Source organism: Cygnus olor, chromosome 2 (assembly GCF_009769625.2).
Source record: "Cygnus olor isolate bCygOlo1 chromosome 2, bCygOlo1.pri.v2, whole genome shotgun sequence".
Classification (NCBI taxonomy): Eukaryota; Metazoa; Chordata; class Aves; order Anseriformes; family Anatidae; genus Cygnus; species Cygnus olor.
In genome coordinates, this window is record NC_049170.1 from 45,461,728 (window position 1) to 45,488,519 (window position 26,792).

The 26,792-nt window shown below is 40.7% G+C and overlaps 1 protein-coding gene and 1 long non-coding RNA gene across 6 annotated transcripts in view; both read left to right on the forward strand.

The window, feature by feature from the left end:
- Positions 1 to 26,792, forward strand: part of NEK11 (NIMA related kinase 11) — a 103,617-nt gene that overhangs the window by 46,253 nt on the left and 30,572 nt on the right. For all 5 annotated transcript variants that reach the window (XM_040548411.1, XM_040548410.1, XM_040548414.1 and 2 more), the window contains exons 10-13: positions 210 to 329; positions 2,453 to 2,546; positions 3,418 to 3,556; positions 26,515 to 26,639. In XM_040548411.1, the coding sequence (XP_040404345.1) occupies positions 210 to 329; positions 2,453 to 2,546; positions 3,418 to 3,556; positions 26,515 to 26,639 (478 nt within the window). The remainder of the gene's footprint in view (positions 1 to 209; positions 330 to 2,452; positions 2,547 to 3,417; positions 3,557 to 26,514; positions 26,640 to 26,792) is intronic.
- LOC121065538 lies at positions 7,051 to 9,632 on the forward strand. Its single transcript, XR_005817135.1, has 3 exons — positions 7,051 to 7,140; positions 8,964 to 8,968; positions 9,314 to 9,632. It is a non-coding gene; the product is annotated as an uncharacterized LOC121065538 (long non-coding RNA).

The following is a 26,792-nucleotide window of genomic DNA, read 5'->3' on the forward strand; positions in this document are numbered from 1 at the left end:
GAAATGATTCATGTTCTTCATTAGTCTAAGTTTAAACATTTCAATGTAAAAGAAGCATTTGATTTCCACACTAAGGTCTGTTTAGTCTGTTATAGTACCTGTGACTTTCTAATTATTCCATTTGAAATGTCAGTATGTTTCAATATCAAATCAAAATATCAATATTTACATTTTTATATGAAAATAAGCTGGCATGCATTCAATTTCAGGCAGAGGAAAGTTCATTTGCAGACTCTACAGGAACTGTCTGAAGTTCAGAAAATGACACCACGGGAAAGAATGAGGCTGAGGAAGTTAAATGCAGCAGATGAGAAAGCAAAGAAGTTGAAGTAAGTTGTGCATAACGTTAGTTTTGTGCCCTGACTGTGCAGTTTTCCTCTTTCAGCAGTCTAATGAGAGAACTAGAACAGTCAAGTTAAAAATAAAAATAAGATTAAATTAAAAAAGAAAGAGTCTTCAGCTACTCAAAGTGAATCCCCATTCACTTTGATGAGTTAAATCATAGTAATTATTTCTGTAGAAAAAAAAGTCAGAGCTTTAGCCCAAAACTGGTACTTTGAGCATAGTATTTTGGGTTAAATAACTACATGAGAGATTTACAGATTCATTACAATAGGGGATTTTGTTAATGACTTGTCATTTTAAGGACCGCATATTCTGAGGAATCAGACATTTAGTTACAGTACAGCTTTTTTCAATTCTTTTGTCCTAAGAGATTTGTCAATGGAAGTTAATAGCTCAGAAAAAATAATCTTATCAAATGACCAGACAGTGGGGTAATCAACACGTTACAAGGGCTTTATAGTTTATCGTTTTATTAAGAAAGTTGCAATGAAAGGGAGGATTTTAAGTACCATTTCTGAGTGGCATGTGGGAAACATCTTGAAGGCTATGTATCTGTGCATGAATTCCGTTTTTAAATAGAAAGAAAATACTGTTTTGATGACACACTCGAGTTTTTGCCCATTAAAAATGTTCAGTGTTTCATCTGATGTGAATGAAAATCAGAAAAGCTCCACATTCATTTATAACATTTTCTTCAAAAGTGTTTTGCAAAGTGCAATGTAAATTAACAAATGTTTACTCAGTTATTTATAAGGGGTAATAGAGGAATAATTATTTCTGATCATGAGAATCAGCATCTTAACACTGTTATGCCAAAGCAAGCTAGCAGTTCAGTAAGGTGATAACATCTTACTACAGAGAAATATTGGAAAGTAACATGAAGTCTGAATTTATGGCCTCAGTAACTTTGTAGCTGTTGCATCTACCTGCAAATGAATAGTAATTGCAGTTGAGAGAAAATTTTCTGTAAAATCACTAGTGTTACTTGTGCCAGCCTGTTGTGACCATACCCAAAAGCTGCAAATAAAAAAATAAAGCCTTTCATTTCCTTTTGGAAAACATGTCTGATCAGCATTTATGTCTGTTTGACACCAACTCTCGCGTTTGAGACTGGAGATGGTATGCAAGTTTATTCTCATTAAAAAAACAACAACAACAACAAAAAACTCATTGAAATGAAACCACTATATAAAATGTAACACCTCTTCTACATGGTTTTTACAATAATATGGTAGGCCCATTCTTATACGAAATTTATATATAGGAAGTCTCTCTTTTTTTTTTTTTTACTGGATGGAAATTAGGAAGTAATGCTAATTGCAGGATATTTGTAGTTTGCTTTTCATTTTCTTTGCTTTCTTTCATTTTAACATTTTCTATTTATTTTTCACATTTTTCCCCAGCAACAAAAGTAAATATTATTTTGTAATATAAAGGCAACATATTAACCTAGAATCTTAGATTAAAATTAAAAATTAATCTTATTCTCAGTCATGAATCTTCAAAATGGATCAATTCAACTTCAACTCTGGGTTATTGCCAGCTGATTCTGCCTGAAAATATGAAACAGTGCAAAAACATAGTACCTTCTCACACTGGAGATCTGCTCTCAGCAGTGCAAATCTAGACATAGAAGAGATTAGGATATTTAGTGATGGAAACTGGAGGGTTTGCTTAATGTAGGACGTAGCATAAGTAGTCCTGCACAGAAAAAGCACAATTACCAACTGTACCCCAGGAGAAGTGTTCATAGCACACAGGTGTTGTGTGCCTGTCTTTATCTGAAGGGACCCTGGACTACACAGTGGAGTAAAGTCTGACAAGTTTAAGATCTTTGGAAGAGACAAAAGCATCTTGGACTGATAATTTACTATTTTTCAATTAAATTATGCACGTTGTGAAAGATAAATATAAAAACTGTTTGGAAATAAGGCCTGAGATCTGTTTCTGAGTTCACTAAAACTAACCTTACCTTGAGCAGATGCCATGAATGTTTGGCACTATATCACGCTGATTATGGAAATTGCTTTTCCACACCTACTATTAGAAGATCCCTTTGTGCAATCCCTGATATCATATCCTAATCACAAATACTTTGTATTTACAGACAGCTGGCAGAAGAAAAATATCAAGAAAATATCAAAAGAATGCAAGAATTCAGGTCCCGTAATTTTCAGCAGCTGAATGTCGATGTCCTACATGTAAGTATGGGCTGTTGTTTTGGATACCTTGTTTATGCACTTTCAATGTACCTCTTTTCTGTTCTATACACACTTTCTTTAGGACTACACAGACAGTCCAGTCCAGAGATTAACAATTTGGAAGTGCATTGAAGCCTGGACCACTTAGCTGAACCCTGTGCATCTGTGATGAGAGCAGTTATATTCAGATGTTCAGACACAGTTCAACAAGTTCTCTATTTATTGAACAAGTTTCTGTTTAGACACCCGTAAATCTAAATCTGCTCTCTGAAATGGACTTACTGATCTTTTGTGTGATATCAGAGTTCAAAATACATTAATTTTCAGGATTTGTAATCCTTTAAACACTCTTATTTGGCATGGCTGTGGGTTCTTTTCATTTGATTAGTAAAGAATATTAACATTTAAACTGTCTTCTTAGTAAGAATAAAGTCTTGGAATGCCTCCCAGTATAACGTGACCTTTGCTTTTAGGGTATCTGCAACAGAAGATAGTCCTGTTCAGTACTGGTACTAAGTTTCATCATACAGTGAACAGCATCAGTTTGGAAATAGTCAGTAAAAGCATCACAGAAATAATAAGATTTGTTTTAGTGTTTTGTTTTCTATCTTTTCTGTAGCATGTACTCTAGTTTCTGTTTCTCATTATCTCTGGAGAAAAAAAGCATGTTAAATCTGTGTTAGCTTGCAGCTGAGTCACTGCTGATCATTTAGAAAAGAGTTAGGAGGGTGTTTTTTTTGTTGTTGTTTTGTTTTGTTTTTTTGCTTAATATGAGTCCCCGCAGTTGTGTGGATCAGGGCAGCCATTGTATTGTGGTCCCGCTGAAAGCTCTAACTGTACCTTTTTCTCTGTGCTGCTTTGTTTGATTAAGGAATCTGATGAACAGACTTCAAAACTGCTAATTCATTCTGAGCCAGTCATTACATGTGACTCTGTGTCCGTAGGATACGATGAACAAAGTGGAAATGAGAGATCAAGTCAACTCTGCATGTCTAAACTTACAGACCATGGTAAGAATTAAAAATTTTATATTGAAATGAAACTTCCAATAAACAAACCAAGATTTGATTTTGTCCCCTATACTTAATCTATGGTGCAGAAACTGCAGTATAAAAAACAGTCAGATTTTACAGTAGTCAAATAATTTACAAAGAGAACTGGGAAATAATCTAGGTGGATGCATGTAGACTGGATGTACAGCATGGTTATGTGGCAGGAGGTCTGGGTGTCCAGAGTTTGAGTGGCTTCTGAGCAGCAAAGAAAGTGAACACACCTTCTCCAAAAGAGATGAAAAGTTAGAAGAAAATAGCTTTAACCTTTGCACAGATGAAATGACTTGCATTAGAAACACATTTCCTAAATTACCTCTTCAGTGCAAGAAAAACAGTACAAGAATGCAGAGCATTTTGCACCTTTGGTATACTTTGATACCATTTTCATTACGTATAGCAATGAGAGAAGCAGATGGAAACTCTTTAAACTGTGCTTACCTATACTGTCCTCAAATACGTAGCTACTGTTTAGAGGATATGAATACTATAGAACATATGCTTAACTGTAGATAGACAAACAAATATTCAAGCTTTTGAAAAAGAGTTAGACTGTGGAGATGTACTTTATGAGGACAATATTTGTCAGAGCACGTGTATACGTTTTGTTTCTACGGTCTTCTGGAATAATGTCATACCTTTTAATATTTAAGAATCATTGTGTAATCACTATTATGGTGGAAGATTTTTATTCAGATTACAATCATGAAAGTATGCATTAATATTATTTAAAATTTAGAAACTAATAGCTCAGTGTTTTAGTGTTGCTTTATGTGTGTCTGTGAAGGGATGTGTCATTAAATCAAAGGCATCAAAATCAGTTTGTTTGAGATGGAGGTGGTTTTTTTAATAGCAAATGGCTTTTTGCTTTCAGTGTAGCCTCATTTATGTTGACGTAGTTGGCTTGCTATTTCACAGTACAAGGAGGGATGATCTGTGTAGGAGAGAACCCAGCTGCTAGAAATACATCCTGAGGGGAGGGTGGAGAAGCTTGCAAGTAGGAGACTGAGAGAAAGCAGTAAATGTGTGTGGGAGATGTACTGGGCAAAGCATACAAAGAAACCTAAATAGAAACAGAACAACATGCAAGAAAGGAAAGAAACTGATGTTTCTGTCTTTAGAGGTCATTTAATTGTTAAACTATAATGATAGAAGTAAGGTACATTTATATTTGTGATAGAAAAGTTTGGACAATCCAAAGCTATACAAAACTGAGTGTGTGTTTAATGACACTGCTTTTGTCAGACTCCCCGAAGTGGCAGATTCATGAGAAAAAGGGCTTACGGATAAACAAAGGGAATTAAATGGCTTCTCTTCCTTGCTTCCTGAATACCTTGTTCCTGAACCTGATATCACAGCTCTTACTTATTCTACTCAGTATTCATTCTCTTCATTAAAAATTTCAGTGCAACCATACATGTTCTACATGCTATTAATTAAGTTATTAATGGAGTCTTTGTATCTGAAAATGTAGAAACAGTTTCTGCTATTGATTTTCAGTAGAATTTCTCAACAAACAGGCTATACAATAGAAAAACAAGAAATCTAGAAGCAAGGCTATAAAATGATTTTGTAAAGTTGTCTTACATGTGAATACGTTTGGCTAACCTATACCAGGTTAGCAGAAGTAGTTAGATGAATGCCAGACTAACAAGCTCCGTAGTTATAACTAAGAACTAAAAGCAATTGAGGAAAGGGCAAAAAGGCTGGGGAGGGAGTCTGTACATGCATGCCAGGGAGGCTCAGCAACAGCACCCTTTAAGGTACTTCAGTGCAGACCTAATAATTCTCTCAGGAGTGGGAAAAGTGGTTGGGAACAGCTAAGGATAGTATCCCAATCCCAACAAGTAGGAAGGAAAGTTGAAGTTATTTTCAGCTCATATCCTGAAGTCCTTGAAAAATTTGCAATGTGAAGAGAAGAATAGGTACTTGGAGGACAGGATGAGGCTCTTAAAAGATTAAGGAGAGGTATAGAAAATAAAACACTTTCTACTGTGCTTTCACTGAAAATTACCTAAAGCATTATGAAACACAGGTGTATGTTGTTGGGGAAGGTGTCAGATACAAAGCTTGAGGTTTGGTTTTAGTAAGTAGATTTAAAAAACATGGCATCTGATCCAATTTTAGCAGTAGTATGCACATTTATTGAAAGCTGGGGAAAAAAGGCAGTATAGTTAGATGAATGAAAATCAAGATCACGGTTTGGAGTTCAGAATTTCATGATGGACAAGTTTCAGCAAAGTCAAGAACATTTAACTGCTGAAGAGTTCCCTGGGAAATACAAGCTTCTCTCCATGTTTGTTTTATGTAATCAGCAATGATCTTTTGAATATTATTCATTCTAGTTACCACCTCTGTACACTTGAGGGACACTTAAAAGAGTTGTCTGAAATCGCAAATAGCTGACCAATCTGTTAGTCTTCAAAAGGGTTTACTTTTTGGGAATGTGAAAGAGATCTAAGCAGACACTGTGCTTTCAATGTTGAGGAGAACTCAGTCTATTACAGAAGAGGTCCATTCAGACCGTTCACAGGTTGTACAACAACTTCTCCAGAAACTTAAAGAAATAATCCGATTCTTATAGTACTTACAGATAAATGCTGCGGGCAATATAAATACTGTTCTAAATAAAAAAAAATGTTAGTTCTTCAACACTATGTTCTTTATTAAACCATCTAGCTGTATTTTTGTTGTGGCTTCCCTTGGAAGACAGATAAGCACCACACATGTGTACGCTCACTCCCCTGTGGTGGCATGGGAGAGGGAACTGGAAAAAAAGTAAAACTCAAGGACTGAGAGAAAGATAGCTCATAGGACAGAAAAGAAAGGGAAAAAAAAAAGAGTAATGAAAAAAGAATATGAGAAACAAATGATGCACAAAGCAATTGCTCACCAGTTGCCAAATAATGCCCAGCCAGCACCCAAGCAGCGGAAGTCTGACTTATCACATCAGATTCCTGCCCAGTCCCAGTCTTCAGCACGACCCCATACGGTATGGGACATGGCTCTGGCCAGTTTGGGCCAGCTGTCCTGGCTGCAACCCCTCCCAGCTCCTGGTGCACCCGCAGCCTTCTGGCTGGCAGGGCGGTATGGGCAGCTGAAACCTCCTTGACTCTGTGTAAGCAGTGCTCTGCGACAACTAAAAGATCGGTGTGTTATCGGCATCACTGTCATCCGAAATCCAGAACCCAGCTCCATACCAGCTACTGGGAGGACAATGAACTCTATCCCAGCTGAAACCAGGACAGCCTCGTGCACCTCCCAGTGTTCTTCTACCATCTCCTCAAAAGCATCCCTGAGTGTGCATTTTACGGAATCCTGCTTCTGACAACAATGAAGTTCATGCCGTGACCTTCCAAAGGTTTGAGCCCTTCAGGGATGCCCCCGGCCTGCGGGCGTGAAGAGATGGCAAGTGGGAGTTGGTAGGATGCTGCAATACACAAGGACATGGAGGCTTTCTTTGCTGAGAAGTTTTCTTTATTACACAGGGCCACAGACCACCACTAGGCAATATTCTGTGATTCAAGGCAAGCATGGAGAGAGGTGTCGGGCTAATTAAGAAAAGCCATCTTGGAAGAGACCGAACCCAGGAGTGGGCCCCGGGGGTGGGCGCCAAGGAATCAAGAACAAAGTGTCACTTCAAAGACATGAGACTCCCATCAGAGAGTTCAGAGTCAGCCGGGCATCCCCAGCAAAGGTTCAATGGGTTTAGGATGTCATGTAGGCAAGAACAATTTGTGCAGCACAGGAAGTTCTGAGGGAGAGAGGCGCTCCATTTTGGGTCGAAAAGGAGTCCTTTTTCTATCAAGAGAGACAGAAGAGGGCAGAGGACACCACCTCCTTAGAGCAGCCAAAAGCCGCTGCTAATTTCTGTGTTTCACCTGAGACAAGCGATAGACACCGATGCTTCCTAGTCTCTGAGAACGGCACCTTTCCCAGAGCCATTCCTCCTTCTCAGACAGTGCGTTGCTCTTGTAGTTCCTTGCTTTTGCCCTTGGTGGTGGTATCTTCAGGAAGTCTCTGGTTCTTAGGTACCCTTAGGCTGCACTTGCAGGAGGCCAGCAGCGCCTTCCAAGGATGCTGCAGGTTGCCAGGCCCGGTTCCCCAGCTGGCAGGCGTTCTCTTCTGGCAGGCTTTTAGGAGACTTTTGCTGTCAGCCTTTGTCCCAGTCGGGCCAGGTCACCTTTGTGGCTGCTCCCATCCCCAACACTTTCCCATTCCCACGTTGACTTCTCATCCCCCAAATGACTTCTCATCCCCAAGTCTCACTCGGGGACCCGCCACCCGCAGCCGCTCCCCATCAGGAGCAGACATCCCCAAACCAATCTGTGGCGCAGGCAGCAGGAGAGGGCTGCGTTCAGTACCCCGCTCCCCCCGCCCCTCCCCCCCCTTCTGACCGATGCAGGAATAAGTGCAGGCAGAGGCTTTGCAGGGTGGAAAAGTTGTAATTTATTCCTCGGGTAATTGTGGCTGCCACCCCCCAGCCTGTCCCCAGGTGAGGCGTGGCTGCCTGCTCAGTTGCGGGGCCTGGTCTGCCGGCCCGCGTGGTCGCCAGACCCCGGCTCCTCCTGCTGGACCCGACGTAGCCACTCTATGTCCTCGGTGTCGTCGTACCACAGGGACAGTGGCAGTCTGTGCCTGTCCTGCCCCAAGCGCCAGGAGCGGCTGCGGACAAGCTGTCGCGCTTCAGAGGGGCTGCGCTCCCTGTGCCTGGGCGAGACGCTGCGGGAGCGGTAGCTTGAGGGGCTCCTCTGCCGCTGCTGCTGCTGCTGCTGCCGCCCCCGCCGCGCGTCGCGTTGGAACCTTCTTCGGGGTCGTCGGGCCAGGCGCACAAATGCAAGGATGGGCCCGCGGCACAGCGGGCAGGTATCTCTTTCTGCGGCCCAGGCCTGGATGCACTGCAGGCAGAAGGTGTGCCTGCAGGGGTCCACGCAAGCTGTGTTGGACAGCTGGTCCAAGCAGATGGGGCACGTCTCGTCCCCGGGGGCTTCCTCTGGCTGCTCCTGCTGTTGCTGGTTCATGGTGCCTGCAGCCGCCGCGACGTGGAGCTGGTCGTCCTCTGGGGGAGGCTGCCCTGGTGCCAGGCGCTTAGCAGCAGCCTGGGGTCTTCAGCACTTCCCTTGCCTCGCGGGTCGCCGGCAGGACCTCAACGCCTCAAGTGTCACCAGCGTGCCACCAGGAACACTACTGCAGATAGAACCAGGAAGAAAATATTGTAGCAGCAAACAGACATCAGCTTTCTAGGTTCAACCAAGTTGTCTAGAGTACTGTAGCTGTCAACATTCTGTGTATGGATTGCAAACATTGCTATTAGAATGGCAAATATGCTTATGATAGGTTATACTTGGCAAGACTGCGCTTAGGACAGATGAGGTACAGAGATGTCTATAGATTTGAGACCATTACCGAAGGCCCTCGATGGCTTGCGTGCAACAAGACTGGCTTCGCGTGTGCCTCTTGCCACACCTCTGCCTCTCTCTCTCCTTCCAGCCGTGGGACCTCGAGCTCTCGACTACCACCAGCCGGACTGGCCGCAGGGGGGCTGCTCAGGGCACTTATAGCCAGCCACCTTTTGTGAGGCCATAGGATGACATCAGAAGGGTCTCCGGGTTTCCCTGATGGCAGCACTGACAGAGGTCACCTGACCGTTGTGAGACAATGCTGACGTGAGATGGCTGCTCCAGGCTGACAGAAGCCAAGCATGGAGAGCGGTATCAGGCTAATTAAGAAAAACCATCTCGGAAGAGACCGAACCCAGGAGTGGGCCAAGGAGTGGCCCCTAAGGTATCAAGAATAAAGTGTCACTTCAAATACCTGAGACTCCCATCAAGTCAGTGCTGCCATCAGGGGCACCCCGAGACCCTTCTGATGTCACCCTATGGCCTCACAAAAGGTGGCTGGCTATAAGTGCCCTGAGCGGCGCGCCTGCGGCCAGTCCAGCCGGTGGTAGTCGAGAGCTCGAGTTTCCACGGCTGGAAGGCGAGAGAGAGGCGGAAGTGTGGCAAGAGGCACACGCGAAGCCATTCTTGTTGCACGCAAGCCATCGAGGGCCTTCGGCAATGTTATCCAATATATAGACATCTCTGTACCTCATCTGTCCTAAGCATAGTCTTGCCAAGTATAACCAATCATAAGCATATTTGCCATTCTAATAGCAATGTTTGCAATCCATACACAGAATGTTGACAGCTACAGTACTCTAGACAGCCTGCTTGAACCTAGAAAGCTGATGTCTGTTTGCTGCTAGAATATTTTCTTCCTGGTTCTATCTGCAGTAGTCTTCCTGGCGGCACGCTGGTGGCACTTGAGGCGTCGAGGTCCTGCCGCCAACCCGCGAGGCAAGGGAGGTGCTGAAGACCCCAGGCTGCTGCTAAGCGCCTGGCACCAGGGCAGCCTCCCCCAGAGGACGACCAGCTCCACGTCGCAGCGGACGCAGGCACCATGAGCCGGCCACAGCAGCAGCAGCAGCAGCCAGAGGAGGCCCCCAGGGAGGAGACGTGCCCCATCTGCTTGGACCAGCTGTCCAACGCGGCTCGCGTGGACCCCTGCAGGCACACCTTCTGCCTGGAGTGTGTCCAGGCCTGGGCCGCAGAAAGAAACACCTGCCCGTTGTGCCGCGGGCCCATCCTTGCAGTTGTGCGCCTGGCCCGACGACCCTGCAGAAGATTCCAACGCAATGCGTGGCTGGGGCGGCGGCGGCAGCAGCAGCAGCAGCAGCAGCAGCAGCGGCAGAGGAGCCCCTCAAGCTACCGCTCCCGCAGTGTCTCGCCCAGGCACAGGGAGCGCAGCCCCTCCACAGAACGAGAACTTGTCAGAAGCTTCTCGTGGCACTCGGGGCAGGTTGGGCACAGACTGCCACGGTCCCCTCAGGATGACGACATCGGGGACACATCCTGGCTGCACAGGGTCCAGCAAGAGCAGCTGGGGGCCGGGGACCATGCGGGCCGGCAGGCCGGGCCCCCTGCCTGAGCAGGCGGCCGGGCCTCACCTGGGGACGGGCTGGGGGTGGCAGCCACAATTACCCCAGGAATAAATTACAGCTTTTCCACCCTGCAAAGCCTCTGCCTGCACTTATTCCTGCATCGGTCAGAAGGGGGGGCAGGGGCGGGGGTCGGGGGGGGGCTGAACGCACCCCTCTCCTGCTGCCTGCACCGCCAATTGGTTTGGGCATGTCTGCTCTTGATGGGGAGTGGCTGCGGGTGGCGGGTCCCCGAGTGGGACTTGGGGGTGAGAAGTCATTTGGGGGATGAGAAGTCGTCATGGGAATGGGAAAGTGTTGGGGACGGTAGCAGCCACAAAGGTTTAAATTGCTCAGTTGTTTTATCGGCCTCGCGTGCTAAGAAGATTCAGCTCTATCCACAAAATCCAGGCTGAAGAAGGAACACGGTGCCTAAAGTAGAATTTAAATAAGTTAGCTGAGTTTGTAGAAGATCAAAAGTGCTGAAGCAGTTAAACAGTGACTGAGCATGTGCAAAACAGAAAGGAGAGAAGTACAAGATGAAGAAGATTATGAGCCTTCATCAGAAAGCCCCCAAAGTGCAGCCACCAGAGGTTACTGTGCCTGCGATAGCAGGAGGGACAATATGATAATTAGGTCTGAGAAACCATTAGCGTAAGTCCTGCCCTTTCTTGTGAATTGCATGAATGCGTATGTCACTGTACCATAAATAAGTACTCCTTGTCTTGCTTAGGTGTACGTGTTGTAGGGAATTATTCCCCACATAACCCAGTGCTGTTAATAAAGAATACCTGCTTTCTAATTCTCCAAAATGAGTCTTGGAAAGCTACACTGCTTTTTGCGTTCCGCCATTGATAAGGACAGAACAAGAAACTGAGGAACAACTTATCACCTGGGAAGGTGGAAATTGGCCAGAGACAGTGGGAACGTGACTGAGAAACCTAGGGTTGTTTAGAGAAAATCTGGATGTCGCACTGTGGAGGGGCTGCACTCCCTGCGCCTGAGCGAGACGCTATGGGATCAGTACCTGGAGCTGCTCATCTGCCACTGCACAACCCCAACTACAGCGCTACAGGCTGGGAGATGAGTGGCTGTAAAGCTGCCTGGCAGAGAATGACCTGGGAGTATTGGTTGATAGTCGGCTGAACACGAGCCAGCAGTGTGCTCAGGTGGTCAAGAAGGCCAACAGCATCCTGGCTTGTATAAGAAACAGTGTGGCCAGCAGGACTAGGGAAGTGATTGTCCCCCTGTACTCTGCTCTGGTGAGGTTGCACCTCGAGTACTGTGTTCAGTTTTGGGCCCCTCCCTACAAGACGGACATTGAGGTCCTGGAGCGTATCCAGAGAAGGGCAACGAAGCTGTTGAAGGGCCTGGAACGTAAGTCTTACGAGGAGCGGCTGAGGGAGCTGGGGTTGTTTAGCCTGGAGAAGAGGAGGCTCAGGGGCGACCTTATAGCTCTCTATAGGTACCTTAAAGGAGGCTGTAGCAAGGTGGGGATTGGTCTATTCTCCCATGCGCCCGGTGATAGGACGAGGGGGAATGGGCTAAAGTTGTACCAGGGGAGGTTTAGGTTGGATATTAGGAAGAACTTCTTTACTGAAAGGGTTGTTGGGCATTGGAATGCGCTGCTGAGGGAAGTGGTTGAGTCACCATCCCTGGAGGTCTTTAAAAGACGTTTAGATGTAGAGCTTAGTGATATGGTTTAGTGGAGAACTTGTTAGTATTAGGTCAGATGTTGGACTAGGTGATCTTGGAGGTCTCTTCCAACCCAGGCAATTCTGTGATTCTGTGATTAATCGAACTCAAGAAGGGTCCAGTTTTAACATGGGAGTGGGCAACGGTGAAAAGTTATGTGAATAGCAAGTTATGCTATTTTTGTTTCAGTGACCCAGGAGAGGAAGCTGTGCATTGAGAACACACATTTTCAGGGCTGTTATCTTGGCTGCTCTCGGTGCTTTGCTAGAGAAGTGCTGTCCACAGTGGCATCATTTCCCCACCATTTGCTTTTGTTCCGTAGAAAAAGTACAAGCTTCCTTTGCACCACTGAGTCCAGTGTGTGGCTGCCATATGTATCTGCTCATACTTCCGCTTTCCTAAAGAATTTGACCAGTTTGATATATTCTGGAAAGATCCCTCTGCTTCTCTGTGTAGGAAGTTGTTTCTGGGCCAAAATATTGCAGCGTTTTTGAACCTTCTTAGTTCTGCCTTAGATTTACCTCTGGCTGTTTCATGCCAGCATTTGCAGGATGCATTACTCCATTGACTTGCAGCTTAAATACTGATTTTCCTTCCTTTGTTTACTCTCCTCATGATTTCATAAGCAGCATGGCACTATTAATATCCTTCTGTGTAACACTTGTATAAAATACTTCTGTATTTTTCATACCTTTTAACACTGGCCACTCACAGCATACCTGAACCCTCCTTCCTTAAGATGCTTCCCAGCTGTCATCTCCCAGTTTACAACAGATTATTTTTGTTGTAATGCTTGCACTCTGCTAGGACTCTGTTCTTTGAATTTTCCTTTCCTGTGATTCCAGTTCTCAGGGTGAGCCAGTGTATGTTGTTATAATATTCTGGTCTTTCTTTGTATTGGTGATTCACTCTAGCTTAGCTTCTGGAAAGTGGTTCTGTACATACTGACTCCAGCAGAGCAGACCTCTCCCTTGCCAGCTTTGCTGTGTTGTTCCTGGTTACATAGATTTATATAACCCGTGTGTAAAGTGGTAACTGTATGTTTTAATTGTATTAAGACACCTTTCCCAAGATGAAGGGTGAAAATGGCCTGGACCATAAAAGCTTGCTACTGTTACATAAACTGCTATGTGCAAGACCTGATGCAAACAATCTTCCACTGATTTAGTGTGCAAGCTAATTCCTCAATTATTTGCAGCTGCAGGTTACGTATCATACCATCTAATCAACATGCCCTTCCCATATCCCGTCTAGTAACAGCAAAACCACAGCTGATTAGTCAGTTCAGAGCTATGTAATTTGACACATGATATGCAGGTCCTCGAGGGATCAAGTAGGTATTCTAGTACCGGGAGCTTATTTCAGAGATGTCTGGCTAGTCTAAGCTAACTCTTTAGATGTCTCCTTGAAACTTTTTCTGCACAGTGGTGTGTTGCTTCTGTGCCCTTCCCACCCTTCTTGTCACCATCCTTACAGTGCTGGAAGCATTTGAAGTGCTGCTCTGCAGAGCTGGCTGAGCTTGCAAGGAAATCAAGTCTCCTCTCATAAAACATCAGCCAATATGTTAGGAGAACTCATAATCACAAAAGCATAGGGAATCCTCTTAGCAAGCACTGCCAGCAGGGGAAGTAGGTATCCACAGTGGGTTATTAAGAAATATCTCTGTAAATCTTTGGGTTCTGGATCTTAGGAGGACCAGGTCTCCTGGTCCTAGGTTTTGCTACATTTTGCATGCTTGCTAGAGCAAAGGATTCTTCAAGTTTGGGTAATTACTCTTCTGCACATTGCAGATCTACTAAGAGTTGTCGCAGGTGGGTAGATAATGTTACTTGCAAAGGTTTAAATATGCGCTTTACATTTCTATTTCTCTTAAGTTACGGTAATAATCTTCTGAAGTTTTACATCTTTACTCATACAATCTGGAGCAATAAATGTTTCTTTTATTTGTAGAAAGGCAGACAACAGATTTGCTAAGAGTCACCTAGAAAAATTGCCTTTCTAATTATTACTAACGATACTGAGTAAATGGCTGAAGTGGTTTGTTGAATATATTATTAGAATAGTATATACTTTTCCCGTATTGTTTCAGCTAATTAGAGCACTGCCTCATTCCTCAGAAATGTAAACCTTTGTAAATACAAACCAATGAAAAATGATTTTCTTTATTTGAAACCTTTATGTAACAGCTTTAATCTGTGTGGGTTTTTTTTGTTGTTTGTTTGTTGTTGTGGTTTTTTTTTTTCGGGGGGGGGGGGGAAGGCAGTATAGTTAGATGAATGAAAATCAAGATCACGGTTTGGAGTTCAGAATTTCATGATGGACAAGTTTCAGCAAAGTCAAGAACATTTAACTGCTGAAGAGTTCCCTGGGAAATACAAGCTTCTCTCCATGTTTGTTTTATGTAATCAGCAATGATCTTTTGAATATTATTCATTCTAGTTACCACCTCTGTACACTTGAGGGACACTTAAAAGAGTTGTCTGAAATCGCAAATAGCTGACCAATCTGTTAGTCTTCAAAAGGGTTTACTTTTTGGGAATGTGAAAGAGATCTAAGCAGACACTGTGCTTTCAATGTTGAGGAGAACTCAGTCTATTACAGAAGAGGTCCATTCAGACCGTTCATAGGTTGTACAACAACTTCTCCAGAAACTTAAAGAAATAATCCGATTCTTATAATCCGATTAATAATTAATAATCCAATATAATCCGAAGAAATAATCCGATTCTTATAGTACTTACAGATAAATGTATCTGTATCCCCCTTTTTTTTTGCTACATTTCTCCAGCTCATTTTATTATTTTTTTCTGAATATTAAAAAGCACATTCTGAAAATCATTAAAAATGTGTCAGGATAAACTTGTATCTGTATTTACTATTTTTGTTAATACTTATCTAGGAAATTAGTCACTCATCCTCTCTGACTATCATCAAAAGGAAAAGCTACTTTGCAATGAATTAGCTGACATCAATTAGCTGACAGCACATTTATTTTTTTGCTTTCTTTGTTTTTTTCCTGTCTCTTGACCTGTTCCTTTGAAAAAAAAAAAAAAACACATTTGGACTAGGGTAGATACAGTAATGTAGTTTTTTGTTGTTGTTATTGTTTGTTTTGTTTTTTGTTTCTTTCTTTCTGAAGATCACTAGCTAACTTGTGAGTGCATGTACTTTGTTTCAATAATGGTCTTGTGAGAATAATGACCAGGCAAATTATATCATAGGGCTGGGCAACTAGATGTCACTTTTATATATTAGAAAGAAAAAAAAATGCTGTAAAGAAGAAGGACTGCCCGTATTTAACTGCTCTTTTCCATGAAAGGTATAAAGTTCAGGTGGAACAAATGATTTATTTTCTGAAACATGAGCAAAAATCATCACCCAAAAGATAAAAGTATCCATAAGCTATACCCAGCCTTGATGTTATGGACGAATATGGTCAGTGCCTTCCTATGCCAGCTAGAACATGTCTGTTCCAGCTGGGTATGGTTCATTAGATGTTTAATGTTCCTTCTGATATGGCCTCCTTTTGAAGAGCTATTGGAAACATCACAAAACATCATGCATTACTTTCTAATATAGCAATATAGCTCATGATCATACTGATGATGAGCAATATAACTCATAATCAACTAATTAACTTTGTTGAGCTCATAGTCTATTTTTCTGATTATACAAAAAATGTAATCAGATGAGCAGATGTTCGTTTTCCCAGAGAACTGGGTATTAAGAAAAGGTTCTGATGCCAACAGTCACCTTTTCCAGGGATTTTTGTTGTACCGGTAGATCACTGCAGCTTTTCTCTGTGGGCTACCTCATGCTGGGCTGGGATGGAAAATTGCAGCTCTGTCACTATATCACATTAATTATTTGTGTGCAATACCTTTTGCTTCAGTTGCAGGATTATCTAATGAAGCCACATTTTACAGCATAATTCCTCTCAACTCTGTATACAGCTTGATTCCCATTGGCTGGCTCTAAGTTTGCAGATGTATTTAATAAATAGGAAAGACTAGTTATGGGATTTATTTGTTATGAAACCAGAGAAATCTTTGTCAGAGCATGCACTATACTTATCCATGTGAGAAATTAGTGTGGAAAATCTACAATTTCTTAGTTTACTATACAGAAAATCCTCTAGGTAGAGAAGCTCAGTCTTTGCAGTGGCATGAAGCATGAAGAACAAGATATAATCCTGTTATACAACTGTAATAGCTAAATGTTCAAAGTTTCTGATTCAATTTCTACAGTAGAAGTTACCTTGAAATTGGCTGCAAATTCATTAACTATATCTAAAAGTGCTCCCAGAAAGCTCAGTGCAATTGCACGTGCAACAAAAACTACCATTTCCTTATCTTTGATACTGATTTGGATCAATTTTTGCAGTTGAAAGATATTGGGCTGAAAGCTATCTCAGTTATCAGAATCCCATACTTTTTACAGGGGCCATGAGGAGTATTAAATTCAACAAGCTACAGTCTAACAGGCATGAAAAGTTAAAGCCACACACTGGCATTTGTGGCTAAATGTGCCACTTGATATTCATATCAATTTCACAGCTGATAATACATAGTAAACTAGAGTGAGAAAGTTGTTTTTTTTTTTTTAAGCATTCAATAAATTATATATACTAATACATCCCTATTTCTAAGGGCTTGTCCTCATTGCACTTAAGTGACTAGAATGAAAAAGTTCACATAGCAAAACAACACTGGACCTACGGGCTACCAATAAAATATTATGTCTTGCATTTTTGGATCATCAGTACATTACTAGTTGGGACTTCACCTGCATTCGCATCCATTTCATTCCCTTCCTATAAGAGTGCTAGTTCCACATAAGCTACTCTTCTGCTCTTACTAGCCTTGTTTGTGTGTGGGAAGGGGTGAAGTTAGAGGAGCAAAATAGCTTAAACTAACTACTTGCTGTATTTAAATTATTTGTACAGAAAAAAAAAGAAAATAAAAACTAAAGACATAAATTAAAGGGACATATCACACAATCCTTCTGGTTTGTATTCTGTTCTTTTTATTTCTTTATATTCCAAAGATTATCATCATGTTAAATTCCTGACCTTAATATGTTGCAATATGTTACATCTGGCAAACCCCTGATTTCATTACAATTCTAAAATAGCTAAATACATTACAGTAATTGAATACACTATTTCAATATTTCCATTGCTAATTGTAAGTTATGGACATATTGCTTTGAATTTCAAGTAGGTAAAGTTCAGCTGACTCTCAAGTAGGAAATGTTCACTCATTATATATTATATATATATATTATAGTATTTTTCTACTGTTATTTTTACAATATTTTGTAAATATAATTTTTACAATATTTTGTAATATTTCAGAAATTTTTTTTCTGAATAATTGACAGGATTTTTTTCATCCTATAAGATAAAAAACATGAAATATTTCTGAATGCATCTTTAAGCATCTCTGCACATACATATATTTTAGGCTTTTAGGAAAATCATGTCTTCTTTTGTTTTTCAGTCTGGCAGGTCAAGATAGAGTAGTATAATATTTATCATAGGAAGTAGTAAGGACCTTTCTGCAATATTATTACTATTATTGTTGTTATTATTATTATTGCTGTTGTTGTAATATCCTTTATAACCAGAAATACTTGTCTCAAGAAGATAACATTGCAGTGATTTCTGCTGTGGGTTATCCACTGGTCTCCTCTTGCATGTGGTTACCCTACTTTGTGCAAAACCAGTAGACCTAGTAGCCCTAAAGGAAAGAGCTTTTATTGAGCTAAGAATTAAGCCTTGGATGAGTTTCTGCCATGGACCCCCTCTGTGAAGAAAGACGAAAAATTCTTCTATAATACTTGCTCAGAACCACTCCTGCAGCAGCTAGGCCAGAAAGGTAAATTTTCCATGTCAAAATTAAATTATGCAAATTAGGAAAAGCAAAAGGGGAATAAAAATAATTGGAGAAACTCATCTAAGACATAACGTGTATCTTTACTGGAGTCACAGCAAAGTGTGTTTATTCTTGAGGGATAATTTGTGCATACTGATTTACATTGCTGTTACTTCAGTAGGAAGGTGAGGACCATAACCGCTAACAAGTGAGTAAATTAGCACACAAGAATAATGTCATAGTAGTTGTAAAAATACAGATCTGTGTTATAAGCAGGAATTTTTCCAGAATCATAAGGCGTATTACCCAACTTGCTACTTGCTGAAATGACACTATGGGATGCTTGCTGAGAGAATCTTGCCCGTTTAGTTCTGAAATTTACAGCTACCAGTCCTTCACTTGTCCTTTGCACATGGGGTGCCAAAACTCCTGCCACTCTCACAGGGTTTGAGAGTGTAGGCACACTAGGAGCATGCTCATCTGTCTCGTTTTTTCATGGTTTGGTTTCGCATTGCGATCCCACTTTGTCCCAGATTCAATTAAAGGAATAGTAAATCTGATTTATTCTAGCAGGATTAAGGTTTAACAAAATTTGCAAGTTTTAGACACAAGTAGGAAAAGGAATCTATACTTTATGTTATTTTTATTTTATTTTATTGACTGAATATTCTTCTTGTCTCAATGGTTCTTCCCTGGAAGTATTGCCTTTGGAGAACTGATCTCTTTCTTTGGTTATTGCTCCCTATTTAAATCCTTTTTCCATGAGGGTAGCCATAGAATTAAAGAACTATTCTTGGAAATTTTATGAAGTTTCAGATTGTCTAGCATCGCGGGTAATGTAGAAGCATCTTTGTAGAATAGCATTGTCCTTTGTATGTAGAAGAGTGTTGTCCTCTTCTACGAACACTGAACATTTGGGGAAAACAAATCATGCTACTCTATAGTTCCTACTTTTTTTCTGATTTCTTTTTCATATTGATTAAGTTTGGCATTGATAAATTGAGCCTACCTCATAAGTCACCTTGGTCAATGACAACAGTTAAAATGATTCTGGCCGAGTCATTTTAAAGTCTGCACCGGAAGCCCCTTCACTCATTCCAAAGCCTTATGTTAAAACCCATTTACAAAACACTGCATGAATTTAGGAAGGAGGCAAGTGCACCAAATTTGTATATGTACAAAATATTTTATACTAGATCCTATGGCAGATATTGTTACAATTTCAGTATTGTAAATCTTTGTTAGAAAGGTACTAGCTTTTGTTCCAAGTTGTTTTGCTTAGTGGGCAATATAACTCTACACCACACTTTAGACTCCAGGTCAAACCGATGGAAATGAAGACACACCAGGCATTTACTTGCAAACAAAGCATCTGTGAACAGGATGGTATTGAAAAGCACTGCAGAAGGAATCCCAGTCTGCCCCCAGTTGTAGTATTCTGGCTCACTTATCAAACTAAACAGCATTTCTGGGAAGCTGGGCCAAATTATGTGGTGACTGGAGCCAATTCCAAGTGAGTGAGAATTTGCTCTGAAATATACTGAATTAGTTTGCAGTTTCTACTAGTTTAGCTTTGAGTGGTGTGCGTGTCAGTCAGACAACTAGCTGGAGGGAATGAGAAGATGACAGCAACAAAGACACTGAGTTTATATTCTCCTGCTATTTCGTCTGCTTCGTGGAGCAAATTGTACCCCTGCAATCTAGGAAAATACATTGAGTTTCACCAGTTAATTACATCTGGGTGTTGGATGTCTCAGTATTTTGTTTGTAGATTTGCTTGGCTGCAGTCATTTACTTGTTTTTGTACGTGTCCGACATATAATTTACATTACTACTTATACCCAAATTAAATGTATTTTACATATATCTTTACTACATCCAGAATCTCATGTGCACACTGCTTACACCAAGTTCTGATCTGAACCGTTCCATGTTTTCTACTCTCATTGTGAAAACAGTCCCATTTTATCGCTTGAAAATGGCGTTCTTGAACTGAACCCTGGGGAGAAGGAAGTGGCTTCCTTAAGAGGCAGCTCTTTGTGTTAATACATGGACTCTTTCCTTCCCAGCACTGTCATCCCACCAAGAGAGAAAGTATCAGGCAATCTATGCCAGATTCAACAGGAAAAATGAATTTTTATTTGAGAATAAGCTTTGACCGATCAAAAAGTTTGAAATAAAGCAAGGGCTAAGGTAGTTTTAAACTGATGTTGTAAGATAGCTTCATGGTCATTTTTCCTGTAATGTACAGCTCTTACTCTGTTTCTGCTGGATGTTGTACAAGTAATAGAACAACCCTTACAGTAACAGTGTGTAAAGCATCCCTCTTTGTGCATAAAGGAAATGGCTGCCAGGACTCAATAAGTGCTCCCTGTTATTGACTACATTGTTATTTTGTTTTTTCTCTTCATTCACCCATCAGAACTAAAAGGATTTCTGAATATCTGGAAAGCTTCTAGATTTGATGAAATTTAAACTGTTCATGACAGGCAGTATGGCATCATGTCATTGTCACTGCCTGCTAAAGCTCCCTTTTCTGTATGCATGACCATTAGAAAATTGGAAGGAAAAAAAAAACACTCAGAAAATTAAGGGAAAAAATGTAATAAAAGTATGCTTTCTTGCTGTTCTTTTTTGTTAACAGCTCCTTTTAGCAACTCCATTTTTTCTTTCATGCTCTGCCTGTGGATATACAGATAAAATAACAAGATGTAGAAGGTTTGAGGAAAAGAGCTATGTTCTTGAAATAAAACATTTTTCCTGGAAATCTCATTTGGGTTTAAAAGAAAGAGATTTTTTTTCCCGTATGGAAAAACACTTTGAAGTAATTACTTCGTTTCTAACATCGAGTAATAGACAACCTCCACTCTGATTTATATTCTCTTTATCTCCATTTTTCCTAGACATTTCACAATAGTTAAATTTACTCAGTGAAGTCCACAGGTAAATCATGCTTTTTCCTTTTTTATAATGCTAAAAACAGAAGTTTAAAATATTAATGTTTAATTTTGGTTATATTTCTGGCTCTCATTTTAGAACAAATCATTTTTTGTTACAGCTATGCTGTACATGGTTGTGTCAGAAGTTAGTTCTTTTAATGACTTCTGTCATTAAAAAGTAATCCTTTTGTGTTTAGGGAAAAGGATCATACAAGATGTTTTGGGACACAAAAGTCCTGTTATATCCCTTAGTTCATTTCCTAAACAATGCATTTTCCAAAGTCATTTTCAGCCTAGTTTAGTTGGACAAAAGCTTCAAGTGATTTGCCGAGCAGTGAATCTTCAGAGCTTAATAATGTATATCTTGTTTATAGCTAACCAGTGGATGGCGGTTCTGTTTTATGGAAACTGTTAAAGTTATCCCACCCTAGGGAAAATAAATACAAAATCTGTGTGATCCTAAATTATAATAATGGAGTTATCTTATTTTTTCCTAATCGAATGAGTATTGACCTGAGCCCTGGGGGGCACGGAGCCCTTGCTCTCATTTGGGATTATGAAACTCAGGTGTTTCACATCTGTGTGTTTCAAACCTCTCTCCTAGTTACAATGCCTCAGCTCGTTCTGTTTTCTCTCTTATGAAAGCTCTGTAATAAATGATGTGCTATTCTGAAGAGCACATGTATGTCAGAGTAGTAGAATGCTTTTCTCCTTGCTTTACTGTCTGTGGTACTGTGCAGGCAGAGGAGTGTGGTGCTTGGAACCAGAACTACTTTTTTTCCTTAAGATCAGAAAGTGACTGCTGAGATAATTAGTTTTTTCCAGGTGTGTGCTGAAGTTTGGGATTAAAAAAAAAAAAAGTGCAATAGTCAATAGTCCTTAAGTGCTGAGTGTGCCTTCATTATTGTGAATACAAGTGGTGAAAATGAACATATGTTATACGTCAGTTTTCTTTTTTCTTTTTTTTTCTTCTCTTCCCTCTTTTTTAATAAAACAAAAGGGGCCTTACTCATTGTCTTCTGCATGCACTGCAATGTGAGAATGCTGCATTAATATACTGATTACAAGTATGACTTCAAGGCAAGAGAAAATTAAAGATATTTATCAATGTATTTTAATCTCTTTGGAGAAAATCGTTGTTGTCACCAAGATACTATGTTACATCGAAAAAGCTCTTGGTGGATTTAAACAAAATATTGCAAGTATTGCAATTCTTTGTTTTCTGCATAGCTTGTCTTCTTGGGAAATAGCTGGGCTTTTATGATCTTTAGATAATGGGGTTTTACCCTTCTTTCTACTATTAACGTCATGGTAATATATAGAAAGAAATCTAAAGGGGAAGGTTATTATTCAGAGCTTTTTTATTTTGAATATATAATATACTTTACAAATATTGAATCTCTCAATGCTATACCTAAGCTGCCTAGCGGTATGTAAGCAATAGCTGAGTTTGTTCTGAATGAAATGCTTGGTGAGCACATAAAAGGTGCTGTGACTGTCTTTAGCGAAGTATACAAAGCTAGATAAAATGTCATGTATTTTCAGATACCAGCTGACAGATTGGGATCACGAATGTGAGGAAACAGCAATAGAGACCTTGGTTTGTGCTCCATCAGGAGTGTGTAAGTGGGCTGTATCAGAGGAAGAACAGGTGACTGAGGGACAAGTATATTACAATGGTGTTGGGGCCATGTTTTATCTGACACAGTATTACAAAACTTTACACTGGATGTTATTGCAATGTTTGTTTTCCAAGGCTCTGGGAAGAAGGGAGAGCCCCTGACTACCATACGTATGCTGCACAGGGTGACTTTCTTGCATGGAAGGAATGGGTGGATTTAGACCTGCTGTTCTTGGGAAGATCAGGAGTGCTGTGTGAACAAGCGGGTCCAACGGGCTGCTTGGTGTTGGTGTCAGGACCTTCTGAAATACAGTGCTGTTCTCCTGGTCCTCTGTATCCTGGGTGCTGCAGCAGCAGTTTGGTTCCCTCGTTCGATATGATAGACTTGCGTTCACCTCACTAGCATCATTTATTATTTTTTTTTTCCCCAAAGTACCTTCCAGGCACACATAGATTTAATTTCTGTTTTGTATCAGAGAGAAGGACAGCCAAGGTCCTGGCCTTGGAGTCCATGCTAGGCTTTGCAAAAATGCATAAACAAGTCAAACAGACCTAGCCCAAAGAACAACATTTTTGTTAAAGCTAGTCATATGAAAGCACAAACCAAGTTTTTTCCTTCTGTGATGCATTGCTGAGATGTGGAGCTGTGCCAAGGGCATTCAGGAGATGGTGGCAGTAACCAGCTCTTTGCTGTTTGGCTGGTGGAAAGGGGAAGAGTTGAAATATTGAGAATCATGGGAAAACTCAGGTAGTAAATGTCCCAAAGTATCAACTGCAGACATGGAAATGGCAGCATATGGGGCCCAGCCTCCCCTAACAGTGTCTCCCCTGAGCCCAAACCTCAGCTCACTCAAGTTATCTGCACTTCACTAAAGGACTGAGTCAAGCATGTCATTATTGGGGGTTGAACTTGAATTTTACTAGGTTTCTTCACGCTGGCTCTAGCAGAGGTGAGTCAGTCTCAGCTGTTTCTTTGGTGCCTCACTCCGTGAAGCTATACTGCACCATGCTACAATGCTACAATATTCAGAGAGTTTCTGTGGGCAGCTAGCATGGGCACAGCTAGTCGTGATGACTTTTGATACCAGCTGTGCTAAAGCCAGCTTATGTGTTCCTGAAATTCACTCCTGATCCTGTCTCTCAGCTAAATAAGCTCTTGCATATCCAAATTAGTTCAGCAGAGAAGCAGTCTCTGCATCTGTAGCATATGGGCAAAGGGGGGCTGGCTCTACTTAGTAGAAACTGTTACATTGAGCCATGTATTCTAAATGAATATGTTGATGTTTTGAAAGTGCCTGCTTAAAAGATGCGTGTCATGCAAAGAGATGCGTGTCGTGCAAAGAGAAGTTCTAAAGACTCGTTGTTGTTAGCTCCCAAACTCCACTGGACACGTTGTCTTCATTGGAGAAATGTCACTTGGATCAGTATCAGTCTCTGAATTAGGGCCAGGAAACATCTGTATCCTGGAGTATCTCTCATGTCTGAACTAACATTTAAAATTGTATTACTGAACTCGGATTAACTGGCCGTCTTTGTGCAGCTGTCAAAACAATATCAGAAATGGTAAAGTGAGAAATTCTGGAAAGGGTGCAGAAGCTGGCGTGGAAGTGGGCTTCAGACAGTGCCAGCCCCTCCACGTAGTTCAGATGCATCAGCCTCAGTTCAGCCTGGTCATGGGCTACTCACAAGGTACAGAGCTTTACTGTAGCCAGAACACATCGTTTGAGGTTACAACTGTGAGTAAAATGACTAATTTTTGTACATAGTTCAGTTGGAAAGGAGAGGATTGTGTTTTTTAGTATAACGGTAAAAAAAATGCAGAAAGTGGGAGGAGAAAACTCAGAAAGCACTGGTGTAGTCCAATGCTTGCATTATAATATAATAAATAAGCTGATTCATATGTTCGTGAATGCTTATACACACACATAGCATGCAGATGAGCCTAATAAAATCATAGTAGTCACAGGAATGACAGTATGCCTGAAAGAAAGAAAAACACATGTTTACTCTGTCTGGAAATGGAGACATATCTTCATTTAGTAGCATTCTTCCCATGCTAAAAATGAATGATATTTGAGGGTGGGTTTATTTTGTTTGTTTGTTTTAAGATGAAATGTTAGGCTTTTCTCTCAAATGGCACTTCGGAGAACTCAAACAATTAGATACAATAGCAAATGCTTTCTTTTGTGGGAAAAGTTTTTTTGGAGGGTTGGGGGAGATTCCTATGGAAGCACAAGTTATCTTTTTTTTTATTATTATTATTAGAAATTGTGGCAATGGAGTTTGTACAAATGTCCTAAAACATAGAAAACTAAGTGAAAATGTGTTAGCATTTTGGAGGTAAATCAAATTTATAAAGAAAGGAAGTAATTTTGAAAATACTCTGGAGACAGTAAATAATAGTAGAGATAATATCTCAACAGGAGAACTTCAACCACAGATAGCAGATAAATAAATGTTCTTTTTTTCTTTTTCCCTGAGTTTCTTATTCCTTAAAGATTAGAATCATTCCTCCTGCCTAATATCCAAGGGCATCTTTAATTTTGTATTCACTTGTTTAAATACTTTGGTTGTTGTTTGTTTGTTTTCTTTTTATCCATGTGAAATGAGTAAAAAGAATATATTAAGCGTTCTTAATTTTTTATGGCATATGGTTTGAATTTAATTGATTTCAATGCAGTAATATTTAAGATAAGTCAGTTTTCATTTCTTTAAAGAGGGAGACGATTGGGAGAATGGGAGAAGTCAGCATGAGCTAATGTTAAGACTACAGTGATTTATGACAGGTTAATATTAGATTGTTTTTGTCTTCAATTAACATTTATTGTAATAAAATTAGCCAAGGACAAAAAATGTTGTACCTAGGCTTGGATGTAAATCGTCTTGAAAATAACTCAGTAAGGAAGTAAGGAAGCTCTCCTGGAGTATCCCCCTGCACAAATGCTGAAGTTGATGGGACAGTTGCTGAGACAGTCTTCCCCAAGTTCTGATGTCATCTTTGCCACTAACCTGTGCTTCCCATGGGCAGCCCTTTGCATTGCAGTTTTCTATCTAGAAAAACAGAGATTGTGCTGTTAATTCTAATAGTCACCACAGTCCAGCCTATACTTAAAACTGAACAAGTGCTTAAGGGCTTTTGCTGAGAAAGGGCAGCTCGCTGAAGCAGGTGCAATCAGACCTCAAGTTATTTTACTAACTCATTTCTTATGGAGTCAGGGATGCTCAAAGATTTCTCCCGGAGCAGAGAAGCAGTGGTGTCTTTCATGCTGTGATGAATATGTTGAGTTTTAATAACAGTTCTTGGGCTTCAGAGGCTCATTGTCTATTTTAATATTGCACTCACTGCTATTTCTATAACTTCTCAAGTGATAGTAATAAATTGAGTGAGCATGAGAGCTAGATATATGGAGCTTGACTTTTCACTACTTTCATTTTTTAATGTTTTTGTTTTGGGAGAGTTTGGCAAGACATGCAGATTTTCTGTCTTGTAAATTTAAAGTTTTGTTTTCTTTGAGTGAGGTTGAATTATAGAATCCCCTGAGGTCCTTTCCAGCCTGAATTATTCTATGGTTTAGTGATTTCAGCCCAAAATCAATATAGATTCTTCGAGGTCATTAATATAAATATGAGGATCTGACCTTTTGGCAGAGACAGCTTTAGCACTGCTTATCATGTCATAAGATCACTTTTTAAGCTGAGAATCTATCCAATGATTTCAGTTACAGAATGCATTGTTAGTGACATAACATTGGTGATATAAAATCCATCGCATCTTTCTAAGATTATTCATATAGACTGTCAATATGCTATAAACTCTTAATTGCCTTTAGAGATCCCTGAAGACCCACAAATTGCAGAAGAATATTATAATGATGAGTTTGAATCCTATTCAGAAAGCAGTGAAGAGGAGGAGGATGTGGAAGCATCACAGACTGTCTCTAAGACAAATCACCAGGTGTGTGTGACCTTTGGGAAAACAGTACACATTCGATGCTCATTTTCTGAGGGAAAATGAAACTACTTTCAAGATTGTCCTATTGACATTACCGAAATTTGCTTTTGTCAGGAATGTGTGTGTATAGCAGTATCATGAATTAGTTATGTGAGT